Genomic DNA, 13,117 nt, shown 5'->3' on the forward strand with positions numbered 1-13,117 from the left:
CTTAGCCCATTCGAGCCCCTCCGCGCCCTCCCTGGCTGAGAAGGGCACCCCCTCCTCCAGGGAGCGTCCCTGGTCGGTCCCCCAGCTAGGAGCGACCAACCCTCGTTGCCCCCACCCTGCTCGCTCTGGGTCTGCAGGGCCTGAGCGAGCAGCCAGAGGACCCAGTGCGGCCCCGGCCCACCCCCACCTCTCGGAAGGCGACGAGCAGCTCGCGCACCCCCAGCATGTGCGCCGTCTCTTCCCGCAGTTTCGGGGCCATCAGTTCCACGAACTCTTCAAAGTCCACGCGGCCCCCCACTGTGGACAGAGCGTCACGATGGCTTCGACTGGGGCCCACGGACGACTTCGGGGCCAGCACCTTCCCCTGCTCTCTACCTGGGAAGGAACGCTGGAGCCGGGCTGGGGGCCTCCTTTCCTGGGCTGCTGGGGATCAGGGCTGCTCTGCACTCGGGGTAGGGGAAATGCACCAACCAGACTTTGAGCCAGTCTGCCCTGAGTTCGAATCCTGGCTCCAGGTGACTGACTTGAGTTAGGAGGTCCTGTAGGGTGGGGCCAGGAGACCCTTGCTACACAAGGGGAGCAGGGAAGAGGGGGTCCGAATAAAAGCTCGTGGCTATAAAGCTGCAGCCCGGTTCACCAGTTCCTCAGAGCCAGTAGAACTTTGCCCCCATAAGGTTGCAATGGCTGCTAGTTCAGCACTAGCTAGCCAGGCCTTATTTCAGCGGTCCCTCAGGGTGGAGCCTCCCAGTTCACCGCCAAGTATGTCACCATCTGCATGCACCTCCCGGGGTCCCCTGGAGCCCGTTAAACCAAATCCAACCCACACCTGCTGCTGGTGGAGTGGAAGCAGATTCCACCTCAGAGCAACTTCAAAGGACAGAGCAGAAGTGCTTCCCAGGGCCCCTGAGAGATCTGATGAAATTGAGCTGCCAGCCTTGCAGGTTAGCATATCAATGCTTGATGCTTTGTGCCACTAGAGCTACTCATTAAAACTTAACTGCCATCGAGTCCACACTGACGAGAGGCCTACCAAGCTGCCCCTGTGGGTTTCTGAGCCTCACTCTTCTCGGGAGTAGAAAGCCCGGTTTCGAACTGCTGACCTTTTGGTTAGCAGCTGAACGCTGGACGCACTGTCACCACCAGAGATCATTAGGCCACGATAAAAGTTGTGCACCAATCCCAGCATGCAGCCCCCCATTCTGTGATGCCATCAGGGGTGGGAAACACCAGGGGCTGGAATCCCCCATGGGCGAGGAGGAAGAGAAGCATTGCTCTGGTCCCATGGAATGGAGGGCACCCCCATCTCTGAGAGCCAACATGGGGGTCCTGGGATGCAGAGAGAGGATCTTGACCCAGAGATTGAGGAGGGTCCCACTTGTGTCTCGTCAGTCATCTGGTCCGGAAGGCCGCCTCGCCTGCACCCCCTCATTTCTATCCGCAGCCAGCCCCTGAGCCCATGGGGCCCTGCATCACCCTGAGGTGGGCTAGTAGGAGCTCTAGAAGTAGGGCTCATGGGAGATGCTGCTCCTCCTCCTCCCAGGGGCACCCGGTTTTAGGCAACAGTCACCAAGGCATGCTCGCCCACAGTGTTCCCCCCAAGGTCACAGAGGAGGTCAGGGAGAGAACAGGTGAGCACTTAATCAAGGAGTCACGGGTGGCTGGAAAGCGTCTCAGGGCAGCAAGAAGGGGCCAGGAGGAGGGGAGGGGTGCCTCTGTGGGTGCTTCCATGTCACAGGAGGTGGCAGCTTAGACACTAGGGTCCCTGCCTCAGATGAGGCTCCTGGGAGCTGCCTCCTCCCACCACCACCACCAGTGATCCATCCCAGACAGACCCTCAGAGGCCACCCCAGCCCCTGGCTGCCCCTGGGAGCGGGAGGCAGGAGGGGACCAGGCCGCCCTCCGGGGTCCCCCCCTCCGCACTGACTCCGCATCTTGATGTGCTGGGAGACCTGGATCAGCTCCATCTCTGTGGGCATGTAGCCCAGCGTCCGCATGCAGGCGCCCAGCGCCCGGTAGCCGATGTAGCCGTCCCGGTCCGTGTCGAACTCCTCGAAGGCGGCCTGCAGCTCTGCAAGAGGGTTAGGTCAGGCCCTGGCCGCCAGGCTCCGGGCGACCCCCAGTCCCTCCAGCTGAAAAGAGCCACTCACCCTCCAGTTCTCCAGGGCCCAGCTCTCGGTCCTGCAAGGAAGAGCCAGCAGGTCCCAGGCCAGCCAGGGCCTGTGGGCACCCCCCACCCCACCCTGCAGGCAGCCTCTGCCCACCATGGCTTCAGAAAAGCCCAGGGGCAGGGCCAGCCCACAAAGGTAGGAGATGGTAGGCCCCAGAAAGACAGTCTTCCTCCCTGGGCACCCCCTCCGCCCCCCTCCCCCTCCCCTCCCCTTCAGAAACTTGCCTTTTAGCCCAGCCCCACAGCCAGGAGGGGTGGGGACCCAGAGATCTTCACCTGCCCTAACTCTGCCCACAGAGTCCTGAGGACTGGGTGGCATGAGTCCCACCCCCTCGGGGCCCAGCATCCCCAGCCCCTTCTGACCTTCCCAAAGATTCGGTTGAGGAGGGGCCCATATGTCCTCTGGGCAGCTTCATGCTGGGGGTCAGGACGGTGCCGCTGGGACTGGTGTCGGGGAGCCAGCCTGGGGGCTGCAGGGGTTAGCTCCTCCTGCCCCTGCCCAGACCTAGGGGGCATCTTGTTGCTGCCCTGTGCTTCAGGGTCCTGGGCAGGGGTCTGCTCCCCAGAGTCCTTCCGGGGCCCTCGGTGACCCCTCTCTTTCTTGCTCCTCCTGCTGGCCACGGCTGGCCCCTGAGCCCCACCCCTGGGAGCCTCTGCCTGCCCAGGGTGCTCTTGGAAGCCAGGGGCCAGGTCTGAGCCTGGAAGGCTCCTCTCCTGCTCTGTGGCCATGAAGGGAGGGTCACTGGGCTCTGAGATGTGGCACAAGGGTACCCTGGCTCTTGGGACCCATAAAGCTGCTTATGCCCCCGTACTGAGAGCTGAGGGCCTGGGCTGGGCCCTGAGTGGAGATTAGCTTAAGTAAGGTTGGCATCCCTGGCCCTAATCCCTGCCTTCTCCGGGGTGGGAGTGGGGGGGTGGGTGGCCAGGGCAGAGGCAGGTAGGTGGGCAGAATGGTCCCCTGTTGGCAGCACAGGGGAGGGGCACCATCTGCCTCGAACGTCTGCTCTGTCACTCAGTAGCCGGGACACGGAGCCTCTAACTTCCCCAACCCTTGGTTTCCTCATCTCTGAAATAGGGAGAAGGTGGGGGCCTGGATGGTCACTTGGCCCTGCTGGGCTGGGGTTAGAGTTTCCCAGAGACAGCCCCATGAATGATTGATGTCCTGTCGGCTTGGGTTTCATGCCCGCCCGCCTTAGCGCCGCCCGGCACCCTGCACCAGGCCCCGGCGTGGGCCCTGAGGGCAGCCGGACAGCTGGGCAGGCAGGTCCGTGAATGTCTACAGCTATCACCTGCATCTCCCGGGTAAGCAGGCCTCACCGCTCCAGGCCTGGGACTCACTTCCGATCTGACCAGGGCTGGGCCTTGTACAGAGAGGTCTCCCTGAGCATCCTGGGGAGAGGCTGGGGGTTGTGGACAGGAGGTGGAACCAGGAGCCACAGGACAGGAGACAGCCTTTCTGGGCTGCGGGTTCCCTCCGAGGGTGAGGCAGGCAGCAGACTTCCTGGGTAGCAGGTCCGGTGCCCCCAACCACCTCCCTCATCTTGCTGCTTTGTGTCTGCATCTTTCTGTAAGTAGCCACCCCCACCCCGGCATGGGAGGGGAGAGAGGGTCTGCTTCATTCCAGGAAGGGGGGTGGTGCTGAACCTGAGACCCCGCCACACACCTGTTGCTCCAAAGAGGGGGGTGTTTCTGTTCCAGACTCCCTGTCACCCCTTGAATGCCTGTGGACCCACGGACCCATGGCCCTTCCCCCTGGAACCGCAAACCCTTGCGCCTCCAAAAGCGAAAGACAAGGGGGCTTTGCAACGACCCACCCAGTGTCTCTGGAGCTGTGTGCTCCGACCTCCGCCTGACCACCTCCCGCCCTGAGTCACCGAGTGGGTTCCACTAGATTCTCTCACCTCCGAGAAAAAGAGGTGCGCGGAGACCCGGTGGGAGGTGAGTTAGGCTTCCTGTATTTTACATGGCGGCTGTTTAGGTCTGGGTTTGAGACTTGGCATCTCTCTCCCTACTTGTGACCTTGGGCAGGTCTCTGACCTCTTGACCTTCCTCATCAGACTGGACGAGGCCCACTTCCAATCCCTTTAAAAACTCCCTCCCACCCAGTCCATGCTAACTCAGGAAGACCCTCCAGGACAGGGCAGAACTGCCTCGAGGGTTCCCAAGACTGTCACTCTTACTTCCTGGAAGCAGGAAGCCTCCTCTTTCTCCCAAGGAGCGGCTGCTGGGTTCAAACTGCTGACCTTGCGGTTAGCAGGACAACTCGTCACCCACGATGTCACCAGGGCACCTTTCAAGACCCTGGCACACACTAATTACCAGGAGTGGGACAGTGGCCCCAGCGGCAGAGTATTTATACGTCGGGCCGCTAACTGCAAGGGCAGCAGTTCGAACCCACCTGCCGCTCCTCGGGAGAAAAAGGAGGCGGTCTGCTCCCATGAAGAGTTCCAGCCTGGGAAACCCACAGAGGCAGGTCCACCCAGTCCTCTAGGGTCCCCGTGAGTCAGAGTGGAATCGATGGCGATGGCAGTGAGTGTGGCTTTACCCGGAGACACGCAGCCCCCTCGCTCTGACACCCATTCGCTCCTTCCCTAGGTGCTCACTCTCTGCCCAGTGAGCCACTGGGGACCGCAGATGGACAGATGGAGGTTGCCGTGGGAGCCAGCCTGGGCGCCACGGGCCGAGGAGGGCCCCACAGGGAACTGGACGATGAGGACTACTACCCCCAGGGGGGCTGGGACACGGTCTTCCTGGTGGCCCTGATGCTCCTGGGGCTCCCGGCCAATGGGCTGATGGCCTGGCTGGCCGGCTCACAGGCCCGACACGGAGCGGGCACGCGGCTGGCACTACTCCTGCTCAGCCTGGCGCTCTCTGACTTCCTGTTCCTGGCTGTGGCGGTCTTCCAGGTCCTGGAGATCCAGCAGGGAGGCCACTGGCCTCTGGGGACGGCCACCTGTCGCTTCTACTACTTCCTGTGGGGTGTTTCCTACTCCTCCGGCCTCTTCCTGCTGGCCGCCCTCAGCCTGGACCGCTGCCTGCTGGCCCTGTGCCCGCAATGGTACCCAGGGCACCGCCCGGCCCGCCTGCCTCTCTGGGTGTGCTCGGGCGTCTGGGTGTTGGCCACTCTCTTCAGTGTGCCCTGGCTCATCTTCCCCGAGGCTGCCGTCTGGTGGTATGACCTGGTCATCTGTCTGGACTTCTGGGACAGTGAGGAGCTGCCTTTGAGGATGCTGGAGATCCTGGGAGGGTTCCTGCCCTTCCTCCTACTATTGGTCTGCCATGTGCTCACCCAGGCGGCAGCCTGCAGGCCCTGCCACCGCCAGCCATGTCCCCCGGCCCCCCGTGGCTTCGCCCGAGTGGCCAAGACTGTCCTGTCGGCCTATGTGGTCCTGCGGCTGCCCTACCAGCTGGCCCAGCTGCTCTACCTGGCCTTCCTGTGGGACATCTACCCCGGCTACCTGCTCTGGGAGGCCCTGGTCTACTCCGACTACCTGATCCTGCTCAACAGCTGCCTCAGCCCATTCCTCTGCCTGCTGGCCAGCGCCGACCTCCGCACCCTGCTGCACGCTGTCCTCTCCTCCTTCGCGGCTGCGCTCTGTGAGGTCACGCCAGCCCAGTCGCAGACCCAGGGGGACTCTGAGGGACAGACACTGCCAGGAGCTACGGTTGAAGACCAGCCACAGCTAAACCCCACAGCCCAGCCACAGGCAAATCCCACAGCCCAGCCACAGGAAAATCCCACGGCCCAGCCACAGGCAAAATCCACAGTCAAGTCACAACCGAACCCCACGACCCAATCGCAGGTGAACCCCGAGACCCAGCTACAAGTGAACCCCATGGCCCAGCCACAGGAGAACCCCGAGATCCAGACCCCTGACCCTGCTGCCAGCTCAGCCCCGGATCCTGGTGATAATCCCACCCCAGGGACCCCGGAAGCCCCTGCCACACCTGCTGCCCTTGAGGGGGAAAGCCCCTGCAGTGCCCCACTGGAGGAGACCCCCAGTGCAGGCCCCAAGTGAGGGCCCAGGGCAGCCCGGGGCACTGGGGCAGCGAAAAGTCAGGCATCGGAGGCAGGGCTGTGGATGATGAGGACAGGTACCCCGAAGTCCCATGAAGGGCCTGGAAGGGGGATGTGGGAGAAACCAAGGCAGCCAGACGTCCGTCCCAGACAGTCTGGGGTGGACGTCCCCTCATCCTGACCCCCTCACTTGTTTCTAGTTGTCCTCGGTCAGCAGCCCTCTCCCCAGCCACGGCTGGCTGTGTCCTGCTCTGTTTCCTGCTCTGGCGCCCCTGCCCCGCTGAGCATTTAACTGAGCAGGCTCCACCTGGCCTCCCTCCTATCCTGAGCACCAGGAAGTCCCTGCAGGGAAGTGAGGGAGCCAGGAGCCACCGTCAGCATCCTAGGAGCCCAAGGTCCACAAGCTGACCTGGCACGGTGAAGGTGGAGACACCAGCTTTGCGCCCCACCCACCTCCCGGTGAAGCTGGAGCAAGGCTTCCCTCCACTAGGTGGCCAAGAGCAGAGCCGGATTCAAACCTGGCTCTGCCGTGTCCAGTTGGGTCACTCTGGACGGACAATTTCAGTCCAGAGCACCTGCACCTGCAAAGTGGGAGGATGAAATAGGAATGTGGGGGAGGAGCCCAGCACTGGGTGGGGACTCAGTGAGTCCCCCTCTCCTGTCACTGGGGCACAGAAGTACCCTTCTGGGGTTGGGGAAGGGACCGGGAAGCTGCAGATGGCCAAGAGGGTGTCTAAGGTCCTCTTAGCTTTAAGATGGATTACTGGTACCCATGACAGGCAATCAGGAGGCGGGGGATGATGGGGAAGGGGGGGTTGACCCACCTGTGCTTCAGGGGTCTCCACAGGACTTCCAAGTCTGATGCTAGTGCTCAGCCAGGGTCCACTGTCTGCCCTCCTGGACAAACTGAGTACAGAATGCCTGGTCCCCATGCCTTCCCCCATCCAGGCCCCTTCTGTGCGCAAATTCCAGGGATCCAGGCCGGAAGATGTCCTGGCAAGGATAGTTCTGGGTACCAAGGAGCCCAGAGAGGGTCAAAGTCTTTCCAGAGGTCACACGGCATCTCTGGGCAGAGCCAGCCTCTTCCCGCTGCTACTGCCAGAAACACTAGGAAAGGCTGAAGGTCCCACGCCACCTCCCTCCCCTGGCACCCAGCCCACCTACTTATCACAAGCCCCAGTGCTCCAAAACCATGTCCCTCATCCCCTCAGCATCCCCACTCTCTCAGCCCCGGGGCCCTCTGCAGCTGAGAGATGCCCGGTTACAGACGTCGATGTGGTGGCAGTGCCTGTCCCATGGGTGCAGTCAGCTCTGGGCTCAGGCTCTCATGGAGCTCCATTTTCTACCTCTGTGAAGTGGGCACGAGAGCTCACCTTGTAGGGCTCCCACTGTGATCTTGACGTGGGTCACCTGCTCGGTGGTGGTGGTTGGCGGTGGTCCGGCCCCGCACGGCAGCGCTTCCTAATGCAGCCATTGTAGACACCGAGGCAGGCAGCCGACTCGGCAGTCAACAGGTTTTTGTTTTTTGCTGGGAATTAGGTGAAGGTTTATGGAGCTCGTCAGTTTGACCTTCAACAATGTAGGCGCATCCTGTGTCACTTCACCCATCTCAGACCCCTCAATGGACCCGTCCCTCATCCCATTCCCTCCCAGTACTTCCTCTTTCCATTCTCCCTTCTCTCCCGTCTCCGCGTGCCCGCGGCCCTCTGGATCCTCAGTGGCAGATTATTCTAACACAGGAGTGAGTTCAGAGCCAGACCTGAAAGGTGACTAAGGGCACAGACTTGGGGGGAGGCCACCTGTCTCTATCCAATCAGTAAGCCTGGTCGCTATTATGATTCTGAGTTCTGGTCCACAGTCCTCTACCCCCAACCCCCACTCTGTCCAGGGCCTTCTAATGGGATCCCTTTCAGAGCCGTTGGCAGCTGTGGCTGGGCACCATCTAGTTCTTCTGGTCTCTGGCTGTGAGACAGATGTCTGCGTGGTCCATCCGTCCATGAGACTCCTTGCTTCCACGTGACTTCCGATTTTCCTCACTCTTCTTTCCTGCGCACAGGGAGAGACTCACATGTGCTCCATAGAATTCACTATTAAAAAAAATGTGACTTAGGTGAAGGTCTGCAGCGCTGATGATTCAACAATTCAGACCCATTTTGATTTAGCTCATCCATTCCTATCACCGTCTGTCTACCGTCCTGGCCGCACTTCCTCTTTAGTGTCCTGTTTCCCTTCCTCCTCTGACGTTTGTCTTGGGTAAATGCTGCCCTTGTGATTTCAAATGCCTGGTGGTCCTCACATAGGGACCTGACGGTCCCACTCATCTCCATCCAACCAGGAAGCCTGGTCTCTTTGATGACTTTGAGCTTCTGTCCACAGCCTTCTCCCAATCTCTCCCGGCGTTGAATAGGATCCTTTTCAGACCCGTTGGTGGTGGGACGTGGGCACCATCCGTGTCTTCCGGTCCCAGGGTTGTGGAGACAGATGTTTTCACGGCCCATCAGTCCTTTGCACTCACTGTTTCCTCGTGACTTTGGATTCTCCTCCCTCTTCTTTCCTCCGGGAGCACCAAAGGCCCCAGTCCTCACTCCTCAAATCAGGGTGCAGAACTCTGTCACGCCATTCGACCTTGGTGTCCCCCCAAGATGAAGCCAACAAATCTTTATTGAGCACTGGCTCTGGGCCTCTCCCCAGCCTTCCATTTTTAGAGACGCAGCACGAGTGGGGTGAAGGCGTGGCCCCTGGTGCCTTTCAAGGTCACTTTGGATCATGGTTCCACTGGTCATGGTCACTGTGACCTTCAGCAGGTGGCTTGGTCTCCTGGTGACCCAGTTTCCCCATCTGTCAGATTGCTGTTGGCTGCCATCGAGTGGGCTACGACTGACCACAACCCATAGCAACACTCCCCAGGCCTACACCCTCCTCCCAGCGGTGGCTGTGCGTGAGCCCCTTATTGCAGCCCCCATGTCCATCATCCCGCTGAAGGCCTGCCTCTGGACAGGGCAGCCTCTCAGTCTATTGTACGCTGAGCCGCTCGCTATGAGTCGGAACAGGACAGACTCAAGGGCAACACCACCAACACTGTACCAAAAGGAGTCCTGGTGATGGAGTGGGCTGCTAACCACAAGATCAGCAGTTCAAATCCACCAGATGCTCCCATGGAGATGCAGTCTTGGAAACCTGTCCCATAAGGGTGCTATGAGCCAGAACCGTGATGGCTATGGACAGTCCATAGTTACTTTACCAAACAAGATGTCCTTCTTCAGGGATGGGACACTCCTGATCACATGCCCAAAGCACTGGAGACCAAGGCCCACCAGCCTTGCTTCTAAGAAGCATGCTGTTGGTACTACCTCCTACTCGAGGTTTGTGGAGGGGCTGCTGGATTAGAACCGCCGGCCTTTCAGTTAGTAAAGAGCTCAACCACAGTATCACCGGGGCTCTTGGCACATGGGAAGTGCCCAGTAATTGTTACCCCAACAAGTTGGTTCCATCATTGGGACCGACAGATCTCACACAGGCCTGAGACCAGTGCTGGGTCACACGGCACATCTGACTCCCCCATCTCACTCCCCACCTGCTTTGCTGGAGGGGACACTCCCCAGGGTCCGGGGCCAGGGCTCTTCCCCCTTAGAGGATTTTGCTTCCTTCTCCCAAGTAGCGATCCCAAAGCCTTTCCACCTTGGCAGGGCCATCAAGGAATACAGCCTTGGTATCAGCTGCTGGCCCCACCTGTGCTCCATTCCAAACCCTGCCTCTTGGGGACTGGGCCAGCCCCCACCCCCACCCCAAGATTCCTTGTAGGAATTACACTCCTGATGGGTTATTGCTCTGCAAGAGAACCCCAAGAACGGCAGCTGGAGGAATCGGTGCCCAGCAGGGGTTTGCAGGATGAAGAGGGGGTTCTCCTGGCAGTCCATGGACCAGGGAATATTCACACCCAAGGCCAAAGGGCATGAAGGGTCACAGTCCCCCACACTTCATCCCCAACACAGCCCAAAGGATGGGGCCCCTGTTGCCTTCTGGGAAACTTGCTCCCGCAGGGGCGAGCGGTCAGGCTCTGGTCATCAGGAGGACCAAGTGCTGACCCAGCATTGTGAAGACGAACACATTTCAATACGACATTCCGTGCCACTCAAGGCTGTGCTGTCATTCATTTGCTCCTCCAGCGTGGGTTCATTGAGCACTTACTATGTGTCAGGGCTTGTTCTACTGGTGCTGGGGACAGAGCGGGGGCCAAGGCAAAGTCCCTGCCCTTGATTTGCTGGCACCCTACAGTAAGGAGGCAAAGGGCAAACCCACAAAGAACCCCGTAACGTGCTGCCCAGAATGTGAGCTCTATCAGTGTTTCCCAGAGTGAGAACACTGGCCCCTGGGGTGGGGGAGGATGCTGCAAGGCAGATACCTACACTTTATCTGGAATCGTGGGCCACGTTACAAACGTTTTTCATTGCCCTGAGAACACCGAGTAATTTTTTCTTTTTTTCCCCTGGGAAGGGGACAGCCAGCCAAGTAACGTTGGAGGTCTATGGTCTACAGGGTGACCCGCTGAGAGAGTGCTCAGAGGGGGCCAGAGGAGGGGCAGACAGTTAGAGAGGGACCTGGAGGAGGTGAGGGATGGAATCTCTTTGAATCAGAGGGAAGAGCTTCCAGATGGATGGGGACAGAATCTGCCAAGGCCCTGGAGTGGGAATGAGGCTGGTGAGTTCCAGGTACCAACTGGTCCGTGTCACTGGGCCACATGCAAGGAGGGGCAGCAGTAGGTGGTCCTAGTAGTGGGCAGCGATGGACAGACCAGGGCAAGGGAGCCATGGATTTTATTTCAAGAGAGGCAATGGGGAGCCAGGGTAGAGTTTAGAGGGAGGAAACTACTATGTGGTTGGGCTTTACACAAACCTCCTGGCCAAAGAAAGGGGGAGGGTGGGCTCCCTGTTCCCACTTCCAAGCCGCCCACACTCCTGTCCCCAGCTGGAAGGACCACCCACTCCATCCCGTCCCAGGTTTATGGAGCATTGGGGAAAGCCAGGACTTTGGAGCCAAACAGATGGGAGCTGGATTCAGGCGGGGGCAAGCACCCCCTCCCTGACCCTGCTTCCTCAATGGGGTTTGGGGAGGAGAATGAGATGGGGGTTCGACTCTGGCCTTGGTGGACACACAGTGGGGGCTTCATGCCACCCCAGACCTTACTGTTTCTGGGAAGGGGATCTACCCATCAGCCCTTGGTCACCCCGGCAGGGAAACACCTCAGGAGGAGGGACACAGCCCGCCAAATGCCCCAGGTTCCCAGTGCCAGGGAGAGGGACAGCCTGCCCCGCCTGGTGAGCCTGTGTTAGGGGTGACAGGGACTCCAAATCCATATGTATTTTAGATGGACCCATTTGTCAAGTCTGACGCTGGGGGGAAAAGGCGAATCACCCAGGGGTGGGAGACCATTAGCATGGTCATGACGGTGTCCAGGGAGTCACAGTCTCAAGGCTACTGAAAAGGACAAAGACTGCAAAGGAAACTGTCACCGAGCCATGGCTGGCTGCCACAAGTGTGCCTAGAACCACAGGCCCAGGAAAGGGACCGTGGCTGGGATGGGTACACGCTCACCAATCAGGAAAGTTTGGGGGTCCAGAGCACTCTGACCAACTTGTTCGGTATATGACGCATGGCCATGGGCCCTAGGATCCCAACTGCCATCACGGGCAAACTGGGGCAAGTTCCTGAGGGCCAAGGTGCCCCTCCCCTGGCAAAGGCTCGGCCTGAAGGCAAAGCATGGCTGAGTCAGAAAGATCCCCAGGGAGGCAGGATCTGTGTGGAGTCTCAAATCGGATCTAGGGCTTCCCCCCCTGAAGCCCTAGCCTGTGTAAACCCAGTGCTCGCTCGGAATTTAAACAAAGCTCTACTTTTGATGGCTGTGTCTGACTCGCTGGAGCCCCGTGCCCAACGGGCCCCCATGCTGCCCAGCCCAGCCATCCCCAGGACCAGTCCCAGGTCGGACCATTGGGAGCCACAGGGTTTGCGCTGGCTGCTTTTCAGAAGTAGGCTGCCAGGCCTTTCCTCCTGGTCTCCCTGAGTTTGGAAACGTCCCTAAAAACTGCTCAGTGTCAGGGCAATACACCAGCCAGCCCCCTGACAGGCAGGGAGGGACTTCGCATGAAGTCCACTGGCCAGGAATCTAATTCAGGTCTCCCACAGGTCAGGGGAGAATTCTACTACCACCAGCCCACTGTCCCCCCCAAGCCAACCCCAGCTCATGGTGACACCAGAGGTGTGCGCCCTGCTATTTTCAATGGCTGATCACCAGCATTTCTTCCAAGGCACCTCTGAGTGGCCTTGAACTTCCAACTCTGTGATTAGCAGCCAGCGGAGGAACCATTTGTAATACCCAGGGCCTCTGTGGGACCTGCTGACTGACACCGAGTCAATCCTGATTCCTAGAAAACCTCACCTTTCTCCCCAGGAGCAGCTGGGGGGTTCCAACCGCTGACCTTTAAGTTATCAGCCCCTTGAGTAACCCACTACACCACCAGGGCTCCTGTCCCAAACCAAAGTCAGTGTCATGGATTAAGAGCCCTACAGGGCAGACTAGAACTGCCCAGTGTTTCCCTCAGAGCGGTTGGTGGTTTCGAACTGCCAACCTCGGGGGTCACAGCTCAACGTGTAACCACTGTCCCACCAGCGCACCTGGGGTTCCTGTAGGGAGCCCTAAACCCACCCCCAGCCTCCCATTAGGCCAGGATGGGGTCCAAGAGCCTCCTGGTCACAAGAAATTGGCCAGAGGGAGTAAGGCCGGGCCTGAGAAGCCCTAGGTGGGGAGCCACGCAAGATGCCAGCCCTGCAAGGCAGGAGGCCCCTAAATCGGGACCCGGTTCCAGCAGGGAAAGGGGGCGGCTGGGGGCTTCCACTCACTCCTGGGAACACTGCCGAGCTTCGCACAACTTAAAAGG

The 13,117-nt window shown here is 59.8% G+C and overlaps 2 protein-coding genes across 2 annotated transcripts in view; one reads left to right on the top strand and one right to left on the bottom strand.

The window, feature by feature from the left end:
• LOC101648102 (calcium-binding protein 4) overlaps positions 1 to 2,896 on the bottom strand; it is a 3,506-nt gene extending 610 nt beyond the window's left edge. The window contains exons 1-4 of the mRNA XM_004713718.1: positions 2,531 to 2,896; positions 2,148 to 2,178; positions 1,925 to 2,068; positions 188 to 297 (exon numbers count right to left, since the gene is read on the bottom strand). Coding sequence (XP_004713775.1) covers positions 188 to 297; positions 1,925 to 2,068; positions 2,148 to 2,178; positions 2,531 to 2,896 — 651 coding nt within the window. The remainder of the gene's footprint in view (positions 1 to 187; positions 298 to 1,924; positions 2,069 to 2,147; positions 2,179 to 2,530) is intronic.
• A 1,913-nt stretch (positions 2,897 to 4,809) lies between these two features.
• GPR152 (G protein-coupled receptor 152) lies at positions 4,810 to 6,186 on the top strand. The gene is made up of 2 exons (XM_045297149.1): positions 4,810 to 5,922; positions 5,971 to 6,186. The coding sequence occupies exons 1-2, from the start codon at positions 4,810 to 4,812 to the stop codon at positions 6,184 to 6,186; spliced, it is 1,329 nt and encodes a 442-aa protein (XP_045153084.1).
• The last annotated feature ends 6,931 nt before the right edge of the window (positions 6,187 to 13,117 follow it).

Source organism: Echinops telfairi, unplaced genomic scaffold (genome assembly GCF_000313985.2).
Source record: "Echinops telfairi isolate 266 unplaced genomic scaffold, ASM31398v2 ScPeMD7_7417;HRSCAF=8455, whole genome shotgun sequence".
Classification (NCBI taxonomy): domain Eukaryota; kingdom Metazoa; phylum Chordata; class Mammalia; order Afrosoricida; family Tenrecidae; genus Echinops; species Echinops telfairi.

What these genes read in the sequence shown, in the direction of transcription:
- GPR152 (XM_045297149.1), top strand. Translation starts at nt 4,810, where the DNA reads ATGGAGGTTGCCGTGGGAGCCAGCCTGGGCGCCACGGGCCGAGGAGGG. An exon ending in ATCCCACGGCCCAGCCACAG is followed by an intron (nt 5,923 to 5,970) that starts GCAAAATCCACA and finishes ACCCAATCGCAG; the next exon opens with GTGAACCCCGAGACCCAGCT.